This window comes from Perna viridis, chromosome 5, assembly GCF_037379345.1.
Source record: "Perna viridis isolate PV_CMFRI_1.1 ecotype Kerala chromosome 5, ASM3737934v1, whole genome shotgun sequence".
Classification (NCBI taxonomy): Eukaryota; Metazoa; Mollusca; class Bivalvia; order Mytilida; family Mytilidae; genus Perna; species Perna viridis.
In genome coordinates, this window is record NC_142449.1 from 28,990,816 (window position 1) to 29,012,892 (window position 22,077).

Here is a 22,077-nt window from a genome sequence, read left to right on the forward strand (position 1 = left end):
AAAATGTTTCATATTAAAGTCGAATAGCATCTCCTAAATTCTTGTATTTAAGCATTTGTTTTTGGTTAAATTAGATAACTTTTAATGTGTTTGTCTCGATAACACTTTCCATTTTAGGTAGATAGTTTACATTAAAGGCATATGGTATGATAAGTGAGTTAAGCGGAAGTGACAAATCATTAAGCATAAGATCAGATTTATAGGTTGAATCGATTTAATTTCGTTTGTTGTACTGACACATCATTGTTAAACAATTTTGGCATAGAAATTTATATGATAAAATTATAAATATTAATTGTAAAAGGCCACTTTAATGGGCATATTTTTTTCGAAAAGGGAAACAATCGGTGGGAAAATTGAGAGAGGTTTTTGGTAAATGGCATCTAATTTTTAGAACATGAAAAAATGCCAGTTAAGTGTTCTTCATATACAATATATATATCTGTTTTTTGTATGCAAAATAGTGAACATTCCATTCAGAATCTATAAACGTTTTGTAAACAAATAGGTCTTTCTTAACGCCCAATAATCTCAAAATTAAATGGTGGCCTATATTATTTTCAATGAAAACAATTTTAAAATATGATAATTCATGATCATCTTTTTAGAAGAAAAGGCAAAACAATGTACTCTAAAGATATTAGGGATGACCTACTTTACTTAACTTGAAAAACGTAACTTGCAATGCCAAACCTTCAGAATATGATTTTCATTTTCAGTTAACAAAAAATAATTAATTAAATCAATACAATAATTGATACTAAAACTGGAATACGCTATAAATAAAGTTCCCTAGACGAATAAATTTACAATGCGTTCAGAAAAAAATTGTGTCATTGTTCACAATTCGATTATCTCACAAAAATAAAAGGTTCTGAATGCGTTTTACCAAGTAATTCACCTTTGTAAGTAAGAATGATGATCTATTCGTTTTATACTATTTCAAATATATCAGCTGCAAACCCTTAAAAAGAGAATTATCCGCTTCGCGTGAATTAAACACCACAATTTCAATTCCAGATATAGCATTGGAAAGAAAATCTTCGAAAGACTTGAGAAGGGGAGGTCACTACATATACAAAAATGTATAGGAAATAAATCAGCATTCAGGAAACTGCACGTGATTCTTAGCCTGGTACATGTTTGTATCACACTGAATTTCCTTCCACCAAAATCGAAGGACTCGGGTTTTTTCCCGTTTTCTGTTAATAATTCTTTTGAAAATGCTTACGTTTCTTGCATTTCTTGTTTCTAAATTTAGCTGATTCTAGTATCTTACTCTTGAAAAGTAAAATGACCTTTCAGTACTAGTTAATCTAAAGTGGGGTATGGTATAATCCGCACTATCGCGTCAATTATACGACGAAAACTGGTTATTAAGTCGGGGTATAAGATCGCTTAAGTAGTGTGGACACAAATTGTTAGGAATAAAGTACATGTAAAGACGTTCGAGTTGTTATCCATCTTTCAATGATTCCCCAAAAATAAGTAATCATGTCACAATACTTCCAGTTACAAATTACATTTTTTTCTAAATTTTTACTTACATCAACACCCGTCCCAGACGTTATAAAACATCCCATTTGAATCAAACGTAATACCTTAGTTTTTTTTAGACGAAAAAAATTCAATGAGTTTCAAATGCTAAAGCGACGTCTTCCGTAAGGTTGTGTTAAGCAACGATTAAAGCTTTGATTTTCTTGGAATTAATATTTAGTAACCATCTTCATCTTTAGTAGACCACATTATTATATTCTCTAGGTCTAAATTAATTATATCTACGATTTTGCGGACTATGATTGCCATGTATCATCCGTTAAAAGTCTGGTAAAACTGAAATGATCATCAGCTGTATCAATAAAATAAACAAGAAAAAGAAGGCCAAGCACCGAGCCTTGTGGTACTCCAGCATTGCCATGCTTTGGAGGAGATTTTGAATTGCCCACAACAAAATCGTGCTCTGATAAGAAGCTTAAAGACAATTTCTTAAAAAGCTTTAAGTTTTATCTGAAATAGGTCTTTAGTTGGAAATTTCGAGTCTATTTGGTATTTAAAAAGTGGCATCACTGATTTGATTTGAAAAAAAATTGTTGCTTGTTACATTTGTTCACGTTATGAACATGATTTCTCTCGCTCTTTGTTTTCTCTTTCCTGAATATTATCTAGGTATTTTTTGAGTGAAATGCTTGCACATTTTATCCATAGAATTGTTGAAGACTATGATTGTTTCCCAGCCAAATGCAGCTATCAGTTTATTATATTTTTGAAAGCCTGCATGACATTTATCCCATCTATGATATATCCTCTTGATATAATCACTCTAGAAGATGAATCTAATGCCATTGCGATGGACTGTTGGAATTTATCCCAAAAAGGACTTTAATTGGGTGACAATTAACCACACATACGAATATATTATTTTCTTTTGGAACGACAAGTTCTATCCATACGGTATCACCTTTAAATTCTAGATCATGACGGTGATTAACCTGTAATAACTTACTAACATATACTAAAGAACTCCCTCCCTGAACTGTTAAGGTCTTTCCTGAATGGATTATGATCATAACCTTCAATAAATATGCTTTGCAATTAAAACTGTCCTTTAAATTCAACTATCTATGGACATATACCATAACTCATTTTCAAATCGTAAAACACGAATTGTAGTTACAATAATTAAAAAGCCGTTGCATAACTATAAATTTCTCACAACCCCGGTTTGAGTATATCACCATAAAACGTCGGTCTTTAAAGGACGTATGAAGGAGAGAATTGTACGTAGCTTCACATGAACATCGTTTTACAATTTACAATTTGATCAAAACAATTATACCCTCTTTTTTGTGGATATTTTTTCTGACCGCATCATTTCACTTTAAGTTAACTACAGAACGATAAATGACCTGGTCGCCAACTTGCATTTGCCGCAAAGTAGTACACGTTTCTATTTGAAATAAACCGCTACAGTGAATTTCGGAATTTTTTGTATATTTTTTTATCTTTCAATAACACTATTAAAATTAGTAAACAACACAATTACAATTTCTTTATCCCTCATTGGTTTTGCTTTACGGTGAGTAAATATTATACTTTGAAGCATATATCAATGCATTGTTGGAGTTGAAGTGATCAACCTATTCCTATCCAAAAAAAAAAAAAAAACAAAGCCTTACAATGTGCAACTCATAAAAATAACTAAAAACTAGATTGACTTGAGTTGAAAAAATAAATACATGTAGAAGTACAATATTCTGCGAGGAACAATATTCAACCGAGATTAGGTACGTTGAATATTCGATGTTCGATATTCGGTTCAAACATTTCAATATCAATTTCCTAGTCGGAAAACGTCGTTTTCAGAATGCATGTAAATTTATATATGACACGCAAAATAAACCAAAACCCTATTATATATGGGGTATCTCCGTTATCTATGGGTTCCCGGGCCGTTATCAATTGAGTATATTCAGTTGATTATGATTAGACTGTCTCCATTTTGAATGATTAAAAAAAAAGGGAAAAGAAGATGATTTGTCTGTGATTTTAATTATTCAAATTTTTAAGACTTCCATTTTGGACAGCCCTCATCTTAGCTTTTAATTGGCGATACGATAGTTGCTATATGAGTTTTGATTTTCGAGCTATTTCGTAACGGTGCAACTATTTGCACTATGAGAACCAATTTGTTCAACGTACCATAGTTTCCTTTCCTCTTCCGTCTACCCCAGATTTGAATTTTTGTGAGCAGCTTGGTGGGTGTTTCTAGAAAAGCTGAGTACGCTTACACTACCGGTACACTTGGTATTTAGTGAAGTCCGAGTTGCTGTTGTTAGTTTGTATATATAGTATTTTGGCTATTCTATGTTCTTTGCTATGTGTGTCTGTTTTCCAAGTCTGGTCTTTGTTCCTGGGTAACATTCTTATGATTCCTCCTAGAATCTTTGCACCGTTGATTAGTCTTTATTGCATACCTTTGTCCAAAAACATTGGTCAAATTGTATATTTTGTTTTTTTTTTTAATTTAGAGGATACGTCGTACCGAAATGTTTTTCTTGTTTTCTTAATGTGCATGTACAAATGTATGTTGTATATTTAGTTGTTTATGATCCATTTTAAAAATTGTGGGTTTCATAGTCTCAATTTAAATTTTATGATAAAAGAAAAGACATATTTTAGCCTATAATACAATGAAAATCCCTGTCATATATTAGCATTTTGAAAGTAACATAAATGCATTGCTAAATATTATCAAGAACCGTTTATGATGAGTTGAAATTAGAAATATTTACATCCCCCACCATTAAATTGAACTTGAGAAACATAAGATTATTCGCTTAAAGCCCAACAAAAGATTATCAATATGTCGCAAGAAAGCACAAATTCCTCCCTACAGAATGTACGAAATTCTTATTTTAGCTTCTTAAATAATACTTATCTATAAATCTGAACATCATTTGCTACGTTCAAATGCCATTTCTATATTTTCATGGTCACAAAATACAATATATACAAATAATTTAGATATTGCAAATTTCGGTTTTGTTGTCCTCGCGTTTTAAGGAGTAACTTCTTATCAGCAGCATTGGAACCACATCGTAAGGAAGTACATAGTTAAAATGTGAATGTACAATATTAACAAAGAAAGCCAAAACCAGCACCGATCCGTTTTATCTGAGAATTGTAAAGGAGTTACATTATTATAGACCTATGTTCAACACAAGAAACGAAGCCTCGGTGTTGAAAGAGTTTCTTTTATACTGCTATGGAAAATATCAGAAGATAATAAGTTACGGTCGATATTGACCATATTGATTACAGACTAATTAAAAATTGATGTTTCAGAGATAATACCGTTAGGGACCTTTGAACTTTCATCGAAATAAAGGATCTGCAAGTTGTCATGAGATGTGACTAAATATATCGAGTTATTTGCGTCTATAAGATTTCATTGCCAAGCTAATCTAGCTAATAGTTTATGAAAGTGCATTTAAAATTGTCTTTTCGTGTACATTAATGACATATATCAAATCATAATATAAAACCGCTAGATACGATGAATTATTCATCAACTCTCTCATTTAAGGTAATATACACTGATGACAAGTCTGGCATAAACTATATAGGCCTGCAAAGTGCAGTTTTTTGAAAACTTGAAAACGTATATTTTCAAAATGATTTTTAGAAAACCTGACATAAATTAACAAAAAAAGACAAATGAAAAATACATTTCTTTTATTCACTTGAGAACTATGTAAGATCTGATTAATAGTAATTAAAATTATGATTTTAACTCACATTCGTCTACTTTTCATTGAATCAATTGGTAAGATCATTAATGATTGTAACATTCATGATGGTACACCTAGATACAAATATATAGTTCTTGGTAGAGATTCCTCATACTTTGTAAGAAAGAATTCCAAATAATATTCCAAATACGCAAAGGAAGATGTTTACAAAATGCTGGAATTTTTAATCGACAACATATATGTCCAGTGTGATGGACGTGTTTTTCAACAAACGGTCGGCAATCCAATGGGAACAAATTGTGCTTCTTTACCTGCTGACCTATTTCTTTACTCTAGTGAGGCTGACTTTATAGCTGATTTGATCAGAAAGAAAGAATATCGTTTGGCTAGATCCTTTAATCTCAGTTTCCGCTATATAGATGACGTATTATCTTTAAACAATCCTAATTTCGGAGATTTGATACATCGTATCTACCCATAAGAACTTGAGATAAAGGATACTACAGACACTGTGAAGTCAGTCTCATATCTTGATCTACAATTAGAAATCGATGGTAAAGTAAAACTATTGACCAAACTTTACGACATACGTGATGACTTTCCTTTCATCTATGGGAACATCCCTTCGGCTACTGCGTATGGAGTGTTCAAATCACAACTCATACGTTATGCCAGAGCTTGCCGAAACTATGCAGACTTTTTGTATTGCGCTAGAACTCTAACAAATAGGCTTCTGGAACAGGGTTATGTTGCTACATAATTTGAATTGAATTGATTGAAGTCATTACTACAGAAGTTTTATGGTCGTCATCATGAACTCGTTGATCGTTATGATGTATCCATCAGCACCATGAAAACTGATTTGTTCAACGGGTCATAGTTTTCCTTTCCTCGTTTGTCTACCCCGGACTTGACTTTTTATGAGCAACTCGGGGGGTGTTTCTAGAAAAACATAGGACGCTTACCCAACCGATGCACCTGATCCATGCTCCCAGTTTTTAGTGGAGTCCGAGTTGCTCATTTACTTAAGTTACATTGTATGTATGATTTTAGTTACTTTATGTTCTTTGTTGTGTATGTCTGTTTTCCCTGTCTGGTCTTTGTCCCTGGATTACATTCTTTTGATTATCGCTATTACCTTGGTTCCTTTGATTACTCTTTAAAAATTCCAAAAATCAAAAATTTACAGCAGTGGTATACTTAGAATTGAAATGCTTCATACTTTGTAGTTATTGTAAGTAGGAAACAGACCAACTATCGTTCTATAGATGATAACATAATTTAAAAAAAAAAATGTGGTCTCGAAAATTCCGTAAAGGTGTCATATAGGATGTATGTGGCCCATGGACTATCTGTGGAAGATTATCTTCAGTACCTGCGGGTCGAGTTTACCTATCAACTCAAACGGTATACAAGAGCTTGATTTAACTACACGGACCTTTTGTACCATAACCATACAATAGTCAAAATATGAAATATCATCAACGTAAAAAGTCTAACACGATAAAAATAATGATATTTTATTATTACATAAACATAAAATATAGAAAGAAAATGTAACAAAAGGTTAACTAAGATAACAATTAAACATCCGTGTAAATAATATGTTTTAGAAAAAAGCAAAACACATACATTTTTATATAAAAATAACAACAACAATCTAGAAGCGATAAATTATGGAGGCAGGTGATATTATGTTGATGCTGAATATATACATTGTTTGTATACGAGCCTCCTAATCAACGAAGTTATCTTTAACTTAATTAACTTTTTAAAATATTCATTTTGAATTTTGATAACGATTTATCAGATTCCGCTCCCGATGCGAAAAACTATAAATTAAAGTGCACGAAACCTCTTAATACGGGTACTGACACAGAAATCAAATGTGTCCTCCTCTCCCAATTGTTATTCATTAAATCATTTAAAGTAAAAAAAGTAGAATTTTTGGCACAATTCGGAATTATGAATGATGAACGATATAGCGTTGTTTGAATTGAGGTTTGCAGTATAATCATCTATTTATTTATTTATAATAATAATTACCAATGAAACAATTGCATCTTCTTATAATGAATTCATAGTAGCAATATTATGTTACATAACTAGTCTTAAATGTCGATAATTGAATCGAAATTTCTGACATCTGGTCTCGGTCTTGGTGGCAATATGAAAGCCAACTAAATGATTCCGTTTTAGTTTTCCCTTTTCCATAAAAATCTCCAAATACAATTTCCAATGCACGCTTCTGTACAAAAGAAAACAAATTATTAATACTGGCTTTTTCAAAATGAAAAATTGTATGATTCAAACCAATATGTAACACCACTGTCATATAACTCAAGTCAGTTTTACTTTCAATCAATGTCCGTACAAAGAAGTAACATTCGTGAGTAATGCTCAGGGAAAATATATGACACATGACCCGCTGTTTTTCTTCAGTTTGACCGTATACGGTTAACTAATTATTTCTCTTACTCCTTGAGTTTTTAGGGGAGGTCGCTTGGCTGTCTCTAAGTAATTAATTAATCATAAATGCAGAATTGAATTTCACAACTAAACGAAAATAACATTTCCAGGTACGTTTAACTACATTACCTGTCAAAACAATATTCAAATATCTAAAAAATCTAAATCATATATTATTTGTTTAAGCATAAAATAATTCAAATTATATTGAAACAAGAACTTCAAGTGAACCTACTAAGTGGCTCTGCTTGAAACGCCAGAGGTTAGTTTTCCCAGTTTTCAAGTATATGACAAGAAGGAACTTGCTTTATTCACATTTACAAATGACAAGACCTCTTACAAAGTTTCATAAAAATCTGCTTAGAGTTCAGGTAGAGTTCTGACATGTACAAGGTAGATGGGGTGACAAAAAACTTATATAAACCCATTGTTTTTGTTTCCATAAGGGTAAAATCAAAGAAAATTGTGATTCTCAAGAATGTGAAGGTGAATATGTAAAAGTACATAGAAATCCACATGGTGATTTACCACGACATTTGTCTGAAAAAAGTCTTGCAATCATAAATATATGCAAGACCATGTTATTGAATCTGTCATATTTATATGTATGGCCTACCCTGCTGACTACAGAAATTTACTTTCATATCCACTTTCATATATTGATATATATGAGTTATCGACAATGGGAGGTATGTTATGCATTCTACGACGACCGTACAAGCATACTTGGCACTTTTTTGGCACGATGAACCGGGTCTGTATTCTTAAAAATTGCAGAAGCAGTAGTCCGCAAAAGAGCATATCACCGAACCCGGACACACTTTGATGACTCCAAGCAAACCAATCGTTACCCTATATCCCAAATTATGCGTACGTAGTAGAACAATAACGATTACAAATTTAAATTCATTTAAATTTAAATTTTCAGTTCATGGTGTAACTAGGTCGGGATTCGAACCTTCGACCTCATATTCTAAAACCGATACTCTACCAAAACATCAGATACGGTTCGTTTTCATTGAGATTTACAATACTCAGGTTATTACAGTCGGACCAGAAATTATTGTTTTTCGACCTCTTCTTTGACCCGATTTTAAACAAGATTCAAACAAAAGTAATCAAGTCAATCGTTTAGTATGAAACCGTATTGTACAATGTCATGGAGAACAATACCTTCAATTTAAGTTTTCTTCCCGAAAACCAAATTTCTGTCAAGAGTAAAACAATTTGTGATCATGCAGAACATTCATGAAGATACATGTATATAAGTTTTACGATTCACACAAGCGTTAGGAAACCCATAGATCCTTTAAGGCAACCATGCATTTGTACCTATTCACAAATCTGCTAAACCTGCATAAATATTAACAATTAACAGAGAGATAAGAAATGTTTTGCCATGCCCATATTAAATGCACATACAGGTATATGCAGGTATTACAATTAAGGTAGGAGTTACGTTAACGAACGCCCGTAGCGGATTACGGGTAAACACGTCGTCGTTACCGTTACTATCGAGTTATTTCCCTTTGACCACTGACAAAAAATGTTCGACGGCAATCCAAATTCCCGTGAATATTTCATTCGTTAACTGTATTATACTGAATAACACAACCTTCGCGGAAAAGAGAGACCAGGAGATGTTCACGAGAAAGAAAAAAAATGAATGCCAACGAGACAAATAACGACAATTTGACAATTTGGAATGGAGACAGGAAAGAAGTGTAGTAGACATTTGGCAGATATACTAAAAGGGTGTAAAACCTGTATATAATTCTCCTTTGTTTTTTGCATAATTGCGAATCTAAGCGAAGATATGGTCTTATGAGGATTCTTTATGAAAAATAGAGAAATTGGAAATATCCTCCAATTAAAAATAAATGACCAGTCTTGTTTCGACGAATAAAATATGCATGAAAAAAAGTTAGACGAATGATAATTTAAAATTATTTGTATGCCGCCATACATATTGATTTCAAGTTGACTAGCGTGCATGCATGTATGAACAATCTGGGGAAGTTCATGCAAGTATGAACTTTCTGGCAAAGACGTTCTCGACCAATCAAAAACGGCTATTAGCACGAAGAATCTTATGATTTAAATTATACAGTGACATACATATATACATACATAGTAATTTTGTATAATAACCGGGTTGGATAAGAATAAATAGGAGACAGAAAACCACAAGATATATGAGACCAGGTTGGATTCACATATATTGAAAAGTGGGTTCCATAGGGGTTACATGATAATATTTGCTAACCTAACTCTTGACAAAATACTACGTGATACGTTTTATCCAACTTTTGATCCACCACTGGTATAAGAAATCATACTCAAAAAATGTGGTAATCAGAAAAAGGTGGGGTCGAGGGAAAAAGCACGCGATATCCGATTGGGATACCTACAACAAACTATCAAATAAATCAAAGTACCCTTGTACTGGATCAATGTACATTGATTGTTTAAATTAATCGTCAAATTTGCAAAAATAGGGTTAAGATAGAAGAAAAGAATCGGGATCGTTTTCAAACTTTTCTTAACACAAGCTTGATGTTGTTAATTGTCAAAATTGAACTCATTTATCTAAATTCACCATTCTGATTAAAAATGGCGATCAATGTGTCGTTAAAGTATTACAATAAAATTCAATTGGCACCGTACCAGTGCGCCAGTTTGTGTGATGTTCAGGTTCGTTGTTAGTTTACATGGAACACCTATATATATAGATGAGTTAACACAGAACTCCCAGACATATAGCAAACTACTAGTTAGCCTTTGTTTAGTTTTTCAAATAAAAATTCAATTGAGCGAACTCCAGATTCCTTTTTAACATGTACATATACTTCTCATAATACAACTTGTTATCAGTTTAAGTGCTGCAGATAAGACTATACCGTAGACTGACACCATTCCCTAAGAAAAATGCATGATCAAAATTATTATGCCCATGAAATATCAGTTGTCTTTGACAAGGTTTGCAAAAGAGGGGAAGTCGACGGGAATACATTAGTTTAACAGGTGCACATTATACAAGTAGAATGCTTTTTTTCATGTCTGACATTGCTATGAGCATCTATACGTCCCCTACCGCGGCAAAAAATAATTGACATGAAAAGTTCCATCACTCCTATAAAATTTGTTGAAATTAAATGGCGGCACAATGCTCAATTACGTATGTTGGTAAGCAATCCTAAAAATGGGTTTACGGACGGACGGACGCACACATACACGGACAACAGTCTTAATATAATTTGGTTGTGTATTCTATAATCGAAAAGTGGAGAGTAGAAAAATAATTGGAATTGGTATGTGCTACAATAAACTGATTGGATTAGGTGAGAATGATACGTAATTTGTAATTCACCGGTATTTCTATGTCCCATTTCCTTATTGGTGGGGAATTAATTCCCTTTAAAATAATCCATAAAATCAGTATCTCAATTTTAAGACACCTATTGTGTAATACTTCAGACGATTTCCCATCTTTCCTATCATTGTCAGCTGGTGTCTCCTTCAGTAAGATGACTTCATTAAATATCACGCCTACCAAATATCACATTAGTTCATTGAGCATTTTTATCATTTAGGCCATACAATAGCGCCCATGTATCCATTTTTTTCAATTTTTGATTTTTTTTTACACAAATACAAATAAATGAATATACAGAAAATGCATTCGTAAAATATAGCAATCTGAAATAGAATGATTTGACAATGCTTTACGTATTTGTAAATCGCCTTCTTCTTGTACAACTTTGATACTCTGCCTTTTCGGTAATTTAATTCTCTTTTCAAACATCTTTGAATTTATTTGAAACTGAAGAAACTGTGTCCAGGGCCTTCCGTTCACTAATTTTGCTACAAGTACCATACATGAAACAAGTATCGTAGGAAGTCTAGCGTTTCATTTACAACCGTATATAACATATAAGATATGCGACGTCACCGAAGTAAACTTTGACGTTACCGAAAAAAAAAAAAAAAAAAAAAAAAACGAAAGAAACGGCAAGTACTCCCACTTTAGGAGAACATGACGGGTAACGATCCCGTTGTCAAGTGATTTTTATAAACCTTTCGATAGCTATTACAGTTGATAAGTATATCCTTTTTTCTAGGCACCGTTATTTCACAATACTAATATTTAATTTAATACCAGCCGTTTTTTAACAATTTCCCTAAATATCCTATGAATTTTCATCATTGTACTAATGTATTTTCATCATTGTACTAATGTATTTTTTATCATTGTACTAGTGTATTTCAAATCTATGTACTAAGAAAACGAAATCCGATACGATGTCATTTTTTTCTGTCATATGATTGCATTCGAGTCGATCCTTCCATATCAGAAATTTCAGAAAAAAATTCTAGGATGCGATATTTACGTATCTCCTACTTTCAGCCAGAAATACATTTTACGAATCTAACAGTTTGATATAAGATTCTAACGTTGCATCGCATGCAATTCTAATATATAATTTGCTATGCCCGATTGCCAAAGGCAACCCGTTGATACATGTAACATGTCGATTGGTGACAGACTGTGATTTTGGTTGGAATAGCCCTATAGTAAAGTAAATTTTACTAACTTCCTATTAGACACTTACTATTTCCAGTATCATTAGTGTCTTCTTCCCCATTAGCATATTCTTCATTGCCTAAAAAACAAAGTTTTGGTGTTCAAGGCTCGTGTATGAGATACCACTTTTACACAAACATGAAATGATACATTCGTTGGTCCGACATGTAATGTTTTTGTAAAATTGTTTTTATGAAAAATGTTTGTAGTTACTGAATTTGATATGCACAATATGGTATTTTAGATAACAAAATAAAAAACAAAAAACAAAACAAAACAAAAACATTTGTGTAATTACCATAACTTATGAATGACTTGGTCAATTGGACAAAAACAGTGAACTTATTTCAAAAGAAACATTTTCACTCAAACATTCAATGTCTGATCAAATGTACATCAAAGGCATAATCAATAGTATATACTTTTTTTACGACTACCAACACTGCCTTTTATATATTATGTCGTCAATTAGATTGATAGATATTTTACATCAGAAGGCTTTGCATATTTGAGCATTGAAAATCACTGACTTTAATTAAATGTCCTGTCAAGTATTTATACTGGCCAAAAAAAAATAGTTTTTTTTTCAAAACATTTTGACGAACAAATAATATCTACATGAATGATGTGTATGTACCTCAAAATGATAACAAATTGATTACTTTAGAGATACATGGTTAACATTCCCGAGGCAGAGCTATATTGGCGAAAATCGTAATACAAAACAAAACGAATATATTAAGAAGCTGTCCATTTAGAACCCAGGCAGTTCCTATAATGCGTGTGGCACATGGTAAATTTTATCCCACTGAAATTTTGTTCCAATGTAATGTTTGTATCATATGTATATGAAATATTATAAAGCTTCGTATAAATCGAAGATAGATAGCTCAGAAAATTATTTTAAAGTTTAGTAAGGAAGCAACAAAATTTTGCACAAAAAATGTTATCTCTCTTTTTCAACATGTTCATCATTGTACTAATGTATTTTCATCATTGTACTAATGTATTTTTATCATTGTACTAGTGTATTTCAAATCTATGTACTAAGAAAACGAAATCCGATACGATGTCATTTTTTTCTGTCATATGATTGCATTCGAGTCGATCCTTCCATATCAGAAATTTCAGAAAAAAATTCTAGGATGCGATATTTACGTATCTCCTACTTTCAGCCAGAAATACATTTTACGAATCTAACAGTTTGATATAAGATTCTAACGTTGCATCCGGAATCAGTTATATGTCCGTCCTGTTCGCGATAAGTTAGGTGAACTTTTTACCAAGACATGCAATAATGCTAACCTTCTCACCACAGTGTTCATAATCGGACATAAAAATGAGTCACGTTTAGGAAGTGCTTTAATTCATGGTGACAATTTACATAACACTTTTAACCTTAGCTTGAGTGACTTAAAGTGTTACAGGATTGGAGGAGGTAAAACTACAACCTTAAAACAGAACTTTCTCGGCCGGTGTTTCTAGAAAAGCAGAGGATGTTTACCCTACCGGTGCACCTGTCCATGCTGCCAGTTTTGAGTGGAGTCCGAGTTGCTCATTTACTTTTGTTACTTTGTATGTATGATTTTAGTTACTTTATGTTCTTTGTTGTGTGTGTCTGTTTTCCATGTCTGGTCTGTGTCCCTTGATTACTCTTTCTACTGTTGAGTTACACTTGGATGTGCAGAATCAAAATGTTGGTCTGGCTTCTTTTTAAGAAAAGGAAATACATTAAGATTGAAAGCTGGGCAGATGCTTTTTTCCATTTATGCGTCAGTGCTTAGAAAATCAAATCTCACCCAACCTACGTTAGCAGATGATCCAGCTATATAAACCGTCCAATGTCAAGTAGACAAAAAATGCCATAAATTTCTTACTCTAGTTAAAGTTGAACGCCTCCAGTTTTATATAAAGGGTTATGACATTAATAAGACTGGGTATATTTTAAATGGATTTGAAAAATGCGTTTTCGTTAGAACATCAAAGGCCAAGGGAAGATTATTAATGTCCTTATTTAAAATCTTCTAGGGATAATCCTGAAATTGAACAAGAAAAGTTACATAAAGAACTTGTTCAAAAACGGAATATAAAGCCTAGCAAATTTTCAACGATGGAAAACATGATAATTTCTCCTTTAGGATTATTACCTTAGATATCACAGGGTTTTTGCCATTTGATTCATCATCCCTCATACCCGTTTAAGAAAAGTGATTCTGCTTGGATACCTGATGAATCAGCTGCAGTGCATTATGCGGGGATATCTTAGGCTATTCCAAATATTAAAAGTTAGGTAGACAGTCTTTTTTATGCGAAACCAACATCCGGTCAGCATTTCGCATCATTCCAGTAAGTCCGAGGGATTCTGATTTGTTAGGGTTCATTTGTATGCTAAATGTTATATTGATCGATGTTTACCATCTACACTAACGTATTGTTATTTTAGGTAAAGTATTATTTTTGTTATTAATTTTGAATTAAGATATTTTATTTTGAAAAAAAAAAATTGTTAATTTAAATACTTGATTTATCCTATGATATTATATTATTGAATTTATATCTTATATCTATAAATTATGCTATTTTTAATTTAATAATTGTTATGTTTAAATACGAATTTTTGTTCAATTAATTACTATTGAATTTCGCATATATTTATGAATTTAAAAATAAAGTTTGGTACCAACTACACGAACGTATTGTTATTTTAGTTGCCTAGGATTAACAAACAGATGCAATGTATCAAGTCCCCGAAACTAGGACTGTTTAACGACAGTACGTCATCTTTATAGCGCAAACTGAGATTAAAGGATCTAGCTAAACGATGTTCTTTCATTTGTATCAGATCAGCTATAAAGTCAGCCTCAAAAGAGTGTAGGAATAGGTCAGCAAGTAGAGGAACACAAGTTGATCCCATTCCACCACACTGGACAAACATGTTGTCAATCAAAACTTCCAGCATTTTGAAAGCATCCTCTTCTGTGAATTTGGAAGATGATTTGGAATTATGTTTATTAAGTATCAGGCATCCTCTTCCAAGAACTATATAATTATATATAGGCGTACCATCATTTTGGAGAAACAAAGAGGTAGAATGTTTTTACGTCGGGATTTTGAGTATGAGGATTAGAAGTATACAGCGTTGAAAAATCATAGGTTTTAATGCTATTATATTCTGATAATAATCTTGAAATAAAGGTCTCCATAAGATCTTTTGATTATTCAGGATTCACATTGAATTACTATCATTATAGGAGTAACAAAGGTTGTGATAAGACTGCTGTGAGTATTGAAGTTAAAAAGGTTTGAAAGAGGTTTGTTGGTATATTTTGCAGACCCAGTATGTAACGTTGTTTGTATGGATTCTTGCGCAGTTTAGGAATCCAGTACATAGACGTCAAATCACAATCATCATCTTCGGTAGGGAGGATAACAAAGATGTATGGTTATCCACTATCTATTCTTTTGAGAGTGTAGTAGCAGTATAAGTCTTATCACCGCTTTTATTTTCTACGTTTTGTAAAGGGAGTGTAGTAGAGTGAGCGATAAAGAATAGAGTTTTGTTTGAATGTGATGAAATCCAAGAGGTTGTTGTATAAAAGGAAGATGACAATCTATGGAGACATTAGGTGACGTATACTGGGGATTGTACGACTCCTTTCCCGTCTTGGGTTATATTGGCTTGAAAGATTTCCTCTACTTTTGATGTTGTCATTGCATCCGTAAGGTATTGCATATCCAGTATTCCTCTCTTTCTCTATGTTTACTGCTTAGAACGGGAATGTTCGTTGCATGACATTTTTTTTCTAGTATGCGAACTTTCACAGAGAGGATTAAAAGACCTTGTTGATTGAAATGTTGATGGACTGTCCGGAATGTGGTGGTATTAATTCCCAAACGATGTCCACACAGTCGTTTTTAATCGTTCTTGTGTTTCTCCGACATATACAAGACCGCATAAGTTGTATTCTAATCCACAGATTAGTTTGTTGATTTGCAATTTAAGTCATCGTGACTTCTCGTGTAAAAACTTTTGTTCATAAGGGAACTAGAGAAGAAAGAGTCGGTTAATAGAATGTTGCTTGTTTTGCAAGTTTTAATACCACAATTTAATATGTACAATTTGGTTCGTCATCGTTGTAGTCAAATATATCATTTAAAGTGATGGAACATTGTTTGATTACTTTAATATTGTCAGATTTGTTTTGCACTTAAATAGTTGGTCTGCAGATTGAACGTGTAATTGGGTGTTTTTTGCTGAAATTGTCGGGCACTATCCATACCAGATGTGAGCGTGACAAATCCATTCATCGGTTTCAGAGAAGCTGTCTCCACAAGATAAATGTGACTGATAGGGGACTTAAACGCTAAATATATTTTGCAGAGACCAAACTAATGAAAATGAATTATAAAATTGCATACATTAATAAAAATGATCATCATCCATTGTTTAGAAATAATCATGTGATTTACATTACAAGCAAGAAGGTATTTTAATTTAATTCAAAGTATTTATTCCTAAAGTTTCTGCTGTATACACTTTTCAGTATGACATCGGATAAAAATGGTTAAGAATTTTAATTTAAAACAGTACCAACCTTGATTTCGAACAAAATCAAGCCTTAGTGTTTGAAGTGACTTTGATCGAAGGTTTAAAAAAAATTCCTTGCCTGAAGAACTTCGTTCTATTACTTGTAACTTCTCTGACGCTCTTTCATATTCCAAAAAGATAATTTAATGTTACAGAACTTGCTGTCAATGAATTCACAACTAGACATTGTCCCTAAGGTGACTAATACCCCTGTAGCATGCTAAACCCTGTGCATTTTGGGATCAATATGGACACACAATTCATAATGAACAAAACGTTTTGGGGGATAGTCTTAGAATGTTTGAAACGCAGTTTTGCAGCTATTCAAAAACCCTCCTTCAAAAAGAAATCAGTATTATTTTTTGTAGTTGATAAGAGAATATGACTGCAAATTAAACTTGAAACATAAATTCTTAATATTCACTCATCTCTATGATTATCAAACCCTCCTTTAAGTTTCATAAAAATCCTGTAAGTCATTAAAGAAGATCGGAGTTGCGAAAAACGCATCAGACCCATGATTTGCTGAAAAACGCCTGTGTTTCTAAAATTTTTGCCCCGAAATAAATAAATGACAATATCGTTATCCCCATACATTAAAATAGAAGATTTTTGTGACAATATTTTTTGTCCTCATTGAAAGGGCTATTTACAATAAACATTTGTGAAATTCCATGTGCAGATAATGTTGTAACATCCCATCAAAACCAGTTACGTGTTTTTCATAAAGAATACATGTATTTCATAATTCTATGCAGATTTACAAAATGTCCGGGAAGATTGTTTTATATCATATTGATATGCTCTACGTTTACCTTCAGTGAGTCTGAAATATTTCATTATATTGTACAATTACGCGGATAAAAGTTTTATATAGCAACGATGCACACCAAAGATTTCGGATAATTTAATATTATTCATTTACTTCTACTGACAAGTCCGTAGAATGTTTGGCAATATGCATGAAATAGGATATATACTTCATTTAGAAGTTTTGATTTATCTAGAATTATCTAGTGGGTCAGTTAATATTTAACCATACTTTTGGGGATTAACTTTATATCTAAATAATTGGCATGGTCCGACGAACTGCAAACAAACATGTCAGGGGAAAATGCATATGGAATAAATTAATTTTATACTATTTCAGAAGAAACTTGCAACAAAATCCACAAACAATTAAGAGAAAAAAAGATATGTAACGCAATATTTAAAACATAAAAAGCGAGAAAAACTTCAACAAGAGTTTTAAAGCATCATAGTAAAGCCGTTAACAGAGTAAAATAATTATGTAAAACAATTTGCAATAATTGCATTTGGGAAAGATATTTTGAGAATACATTACGATAACTCAAAGCAGTTAGGTGGGAGAAACTTACTAAAACAAATCTGCGAAATGAACCCTTTTTAGAATGACACTGAGAATCTCGTGAGATCAATAGATTATAACAAAACCACGGAGGCATATACATATATGTCAAAAACACTTTTAAATAGATGTTCTTCTAAATGATAATCAGACGTTCCAACAATTTATAACATATTTACCTTCAATTTTCTTCATTTGTGTCATTAAAACATTAACAAAATAGTCCATCCTCTTCTCTTCAAACAACAAAACAACGACAAAAATGACCAATCTACAAAAGACACAAATTAGCTTCGTTTAATTACATCACGATAGTAGAATCTTTGAAAACAAAATCTACACAAACGTTGCATTTTGTTAAATTGTCAATACATAATGCCGATCATTAAAAATGGATCAATTGATAGTTGAAACCGCTAAAACGATTTTTTGAGCTAAAAAAAAAAACAACATATCAATGGGTAATATTGAAATTAGTTTCAGAATGTGAAATCGAATATGTGTCCTCCAATGGATGTGAAAAAAACGTTTATACACAGCGTCTAAATTGCATGAAAATCCATATCTGGAAGTTTAAATGGCAGTGATTTCAATGTTGTAGTCGAATATTTAATATTCAGCTAGTTTTGTATCCGAAGTTCACTAAACCATGTTCTTTTCTGTATAAACATTAATTAAGTCAATAAGTTTTGAAATTTTCAATTATAATTAAGTCATCGACCTCAATAGAACAAAAATGACCAAGCAAATTCATCGATTCTTTTCCGAGTAATACGATAGCTACCAGTTTGAAAAGTAAGAAAAATCTTTGATTTTCTTTCGTCACATCATATCTAAGAGAAAATAACACAAATTTTAATTGCATTTACTTTTCGTGTATTGTTATTTCTTTTTATCGATATTCCTGTCGATAATACTCATTGAAAGTAATGGGAAAACTGAAAACTGGATCAAACCAAATTCAAATTGCATAAAAATATTTAAAAAATTATTATCTTTTTTAAACAAAATTTTAAAATGTTCGTGTACTAATATCCTTTATGAATTCATTTGATACCTTGTTTGAAGGAAATATGTTATTACAAACCAATTCATGCAGCAGACGAATCATCCTAAACTCTGTATAACGAAAATTGCTTCATTATCACATGTTTGTCTGTACTCATTTTTGGATTAGCTACTGAAACATCATGGGACTTCTTAATCAGTCGTTTTTGCCTCATAACATAACATTTGGCGAAATCTTAATCACAGGGAAATTGACATTGAAGAATTACGAATATGTATTTCAATCCAATCATAGTTACTAGGTGGAAGGATTCTGTCCGGATTTTGTCTGATCTACTTTTTAATTCATTAGAAATCTGGTTGAATTTCTTATCCTTACTTTATTTTTAACTCCTATTTATCGCAAAATCATTGGAAGTTACTTGTCCTTATTTCCTATTTTTCCCTGACAAATTAATTTTCAGCGCCACATGGTGGGTGTAACAAATTTGATCCGCGTAAAACTACAATTACTGCAAAGAATTCAAGAAGAAATTCTTCTTTCTGCCTTCGAGGTTATTTTTGTAGTGTATCGGCAATGCAAGTTGTTCCGAATGGTTTCAGTCAAAAGCGTTATGACCACCATTTCCAAATAGATGTCTCCAATTTTTTTTACACGCTGTCCCTGATTTCTAACGGTTTTAAACGTTGACGAAAAGTAACTTGTCTCACCTTTTGAAAAACGTCGTATTTAAATATTGTAACAATACCAATAACTACAATATTAAGTTTGCAAAAGGAATTATTGCGACCAAAACTTCTTCTGCTTTTTGTTTTATTATTGTTATGACTCCAACAAAAATTGTTTTTGCTCAAGTTCTTATTCTATGTTTCGTTTACTCACCTCCCAAAATTATGTAAACGTAAGATCTCACCATTAGGTGTTTTGTTATGAATAAAGATATATGTAGGATATAAACTAAAATTGTGTTAATAATTCATTTCGATGTCTTGAACACCATGATGACTAAGACTTTGAAATTCAGTATAATAGTAAAAACAGTATTTGATAATACAAACAGTGAAATGGAACAAAAAAAATATCAAATGCAATATGGCGTCCATCTAGTTATCACCAATTTTAAAATGCTCGGATTTGTATAAAATATACTTCTTAGGATTAAGAATGATATCTAAAATCCTTTTTTGTTCTGAGCTTTCATAACAATAAGTGAACAGTTTGGTTGACAAGGTTGCCGTGTGACGACCGATTTAGCAACAACGGTATAGTCAAAATAAAATCTAAATCTACCTTTGAAGTTTAAGGTCTTTTTAGATTTATTTAAAATGATGACCAATGTTATACATAACCAAAACCTCCGGATTTGAAGCCTATACAAAATTCTTACTTTTACATTTTGAAACCTTTCAAGTGTGGTTTTTCACATAAATAACGTTTTTTTTCTTTTTATCGCCTTTGAGCACACTAGAAGTTACTAGATATCTTAGCTTCCAAGTATATCATATTGCAAAAGAATCGGACAAACTAAACGTTGTCCTTTAAAACCAACATCATTACCGTGATAAAAAAAAACTTTCATAGAAGACATATCTATGACTTACATGGAAACCATACTGAAAACTTCCTTTAAAAATGCGATGATTTCCATTGCAACTAGTAGATAAGACAATGCACGTGGAAAGTGGACTAAATGATATTTAAACAACCTAGCAATACTGGTGACATCAAACATTCAACCTATGATGAGAACGTACTATAAATGCTATTGTATTGATAAATGTACACAGAAAAACTTACATGATGAAAGTCACGAGAACAACTACAATTAATTTCGGCACATTACTTGTTGACTTCTTCTCATCTGAAATTACATTATAAAGATTATGAAAAAAGCAATATAATGAGATAATGTTAAAATTTAAGAAGTTGAAACGATATTTCAATAGTACATGAATAAATGCCATTTTCACAGAAGTAAATAATATTTTAATCCAAAATTATTTGCATTTTTGTAAATGGTGCAATTTTGTATTTTTTTTTAAATCAGTTGATTCCGTATATGTTTAAATTGATTATGATCGAACTATAATCCGATGCGTTCAAAGACAATTTACCATTAAAAATCATTTTCGCAGACAGGAGCCTTTCCTCCGAAGAGTAAAACCCAATGGAACAGTGGTATGTTTTGTTGATATCATCTAAGGAACACTGCATAATAGTCAGTTTTACACCAGCAGGAACAATCTGTGATTTATATTTAGTATTATTAGTTGTCTCTTCACCAAAGGTTAATAAACGTTGCCCTGCATACCACCTCATACCATCCAAAGGCTGTTCGATCGACGATTTATCGTAAGCACAAATCAATGACAGATTTTCGCCATACTTGTCAATTCCTTCAAAAACCCTCCAGTCAACTATAAATAGAAATCGAAACATCTAATCATGGTCTAAAATGTAAGAATAAAATCCAGCAAAGTATTGATTGATAAAACCACAAGACATTTTATCAGAACATCTGCCCAACCTTTTTGTTTTATTCGTAAAGATTTACATTATGTAGGGAATGTGTTTTAAACCTAAACTAACAAATCATAAATCACAAATATCTTAGGATTCAATATTTTAAAAAATCCCAGCTTCTATTTTCACTACAATATTTTTTTGACATCTAAGCAACACTCAACACATAATAGTTGGTCATAGAGGCATAGAGGACGGGTAGTGTCACATTTGGCCATTCCATTTTATATGTAAGTATGGCATATCTATCATACGAATTTAAAATCATGTTTCAATCACTGT

General features: G+C 32.0%; 1 protein-coding gene across 12 annotated transcripts in view; it reads right to left on the minus strand.

The window, feature by feature from the left end:
- Positions 1–6,758: 6,758 nt before the first annotated feature.
- LOC148616990 (uncharacterized) overlaps positions 6,759–22,077 on the minus strand; it is a 52,710-nt gene continuing 37,391 nt past the window's right edge. For 8 of the 12 annotated variants that reach the window (XM_088584211.1, XM_088584207.1, XM_088584208.1 and 5 more), the window contains 6 exons: positions 21,387–21,689; positions 21,070–21,133; positions 18,443–18,534; positions 12,335–12,385; positions 11,451–11,585; positions 6,759–7,500 (listed from right to left, as the gene is read on the minus strand). In XM_088584211.1, coding sequence (XP_088440337.1) covers positions 7,448–7,500; positions 11,451–11,585; positions 12,335–12,385; positions 18,443–18,534; positions 21,070–21,133; positions 21,387–21,689 — 698 coding nt within the window. In that variant the 3' untranslated portion in view covers positions 6,759–7,447. Of the gene's footprint in view, positions 10,641–11,450; positions 11,586–12,316; positions 12,386–18,442; positions 18,535–21,069; positions 21,134–21,386; positions 21,690–22,077 lie in introns of all 12 variants that reach the window. The other 4 variants (XM_088584215.1, XM_088584218.1, XM_088584216.1 and 1 more) reach the window with 4 other exon arrangements.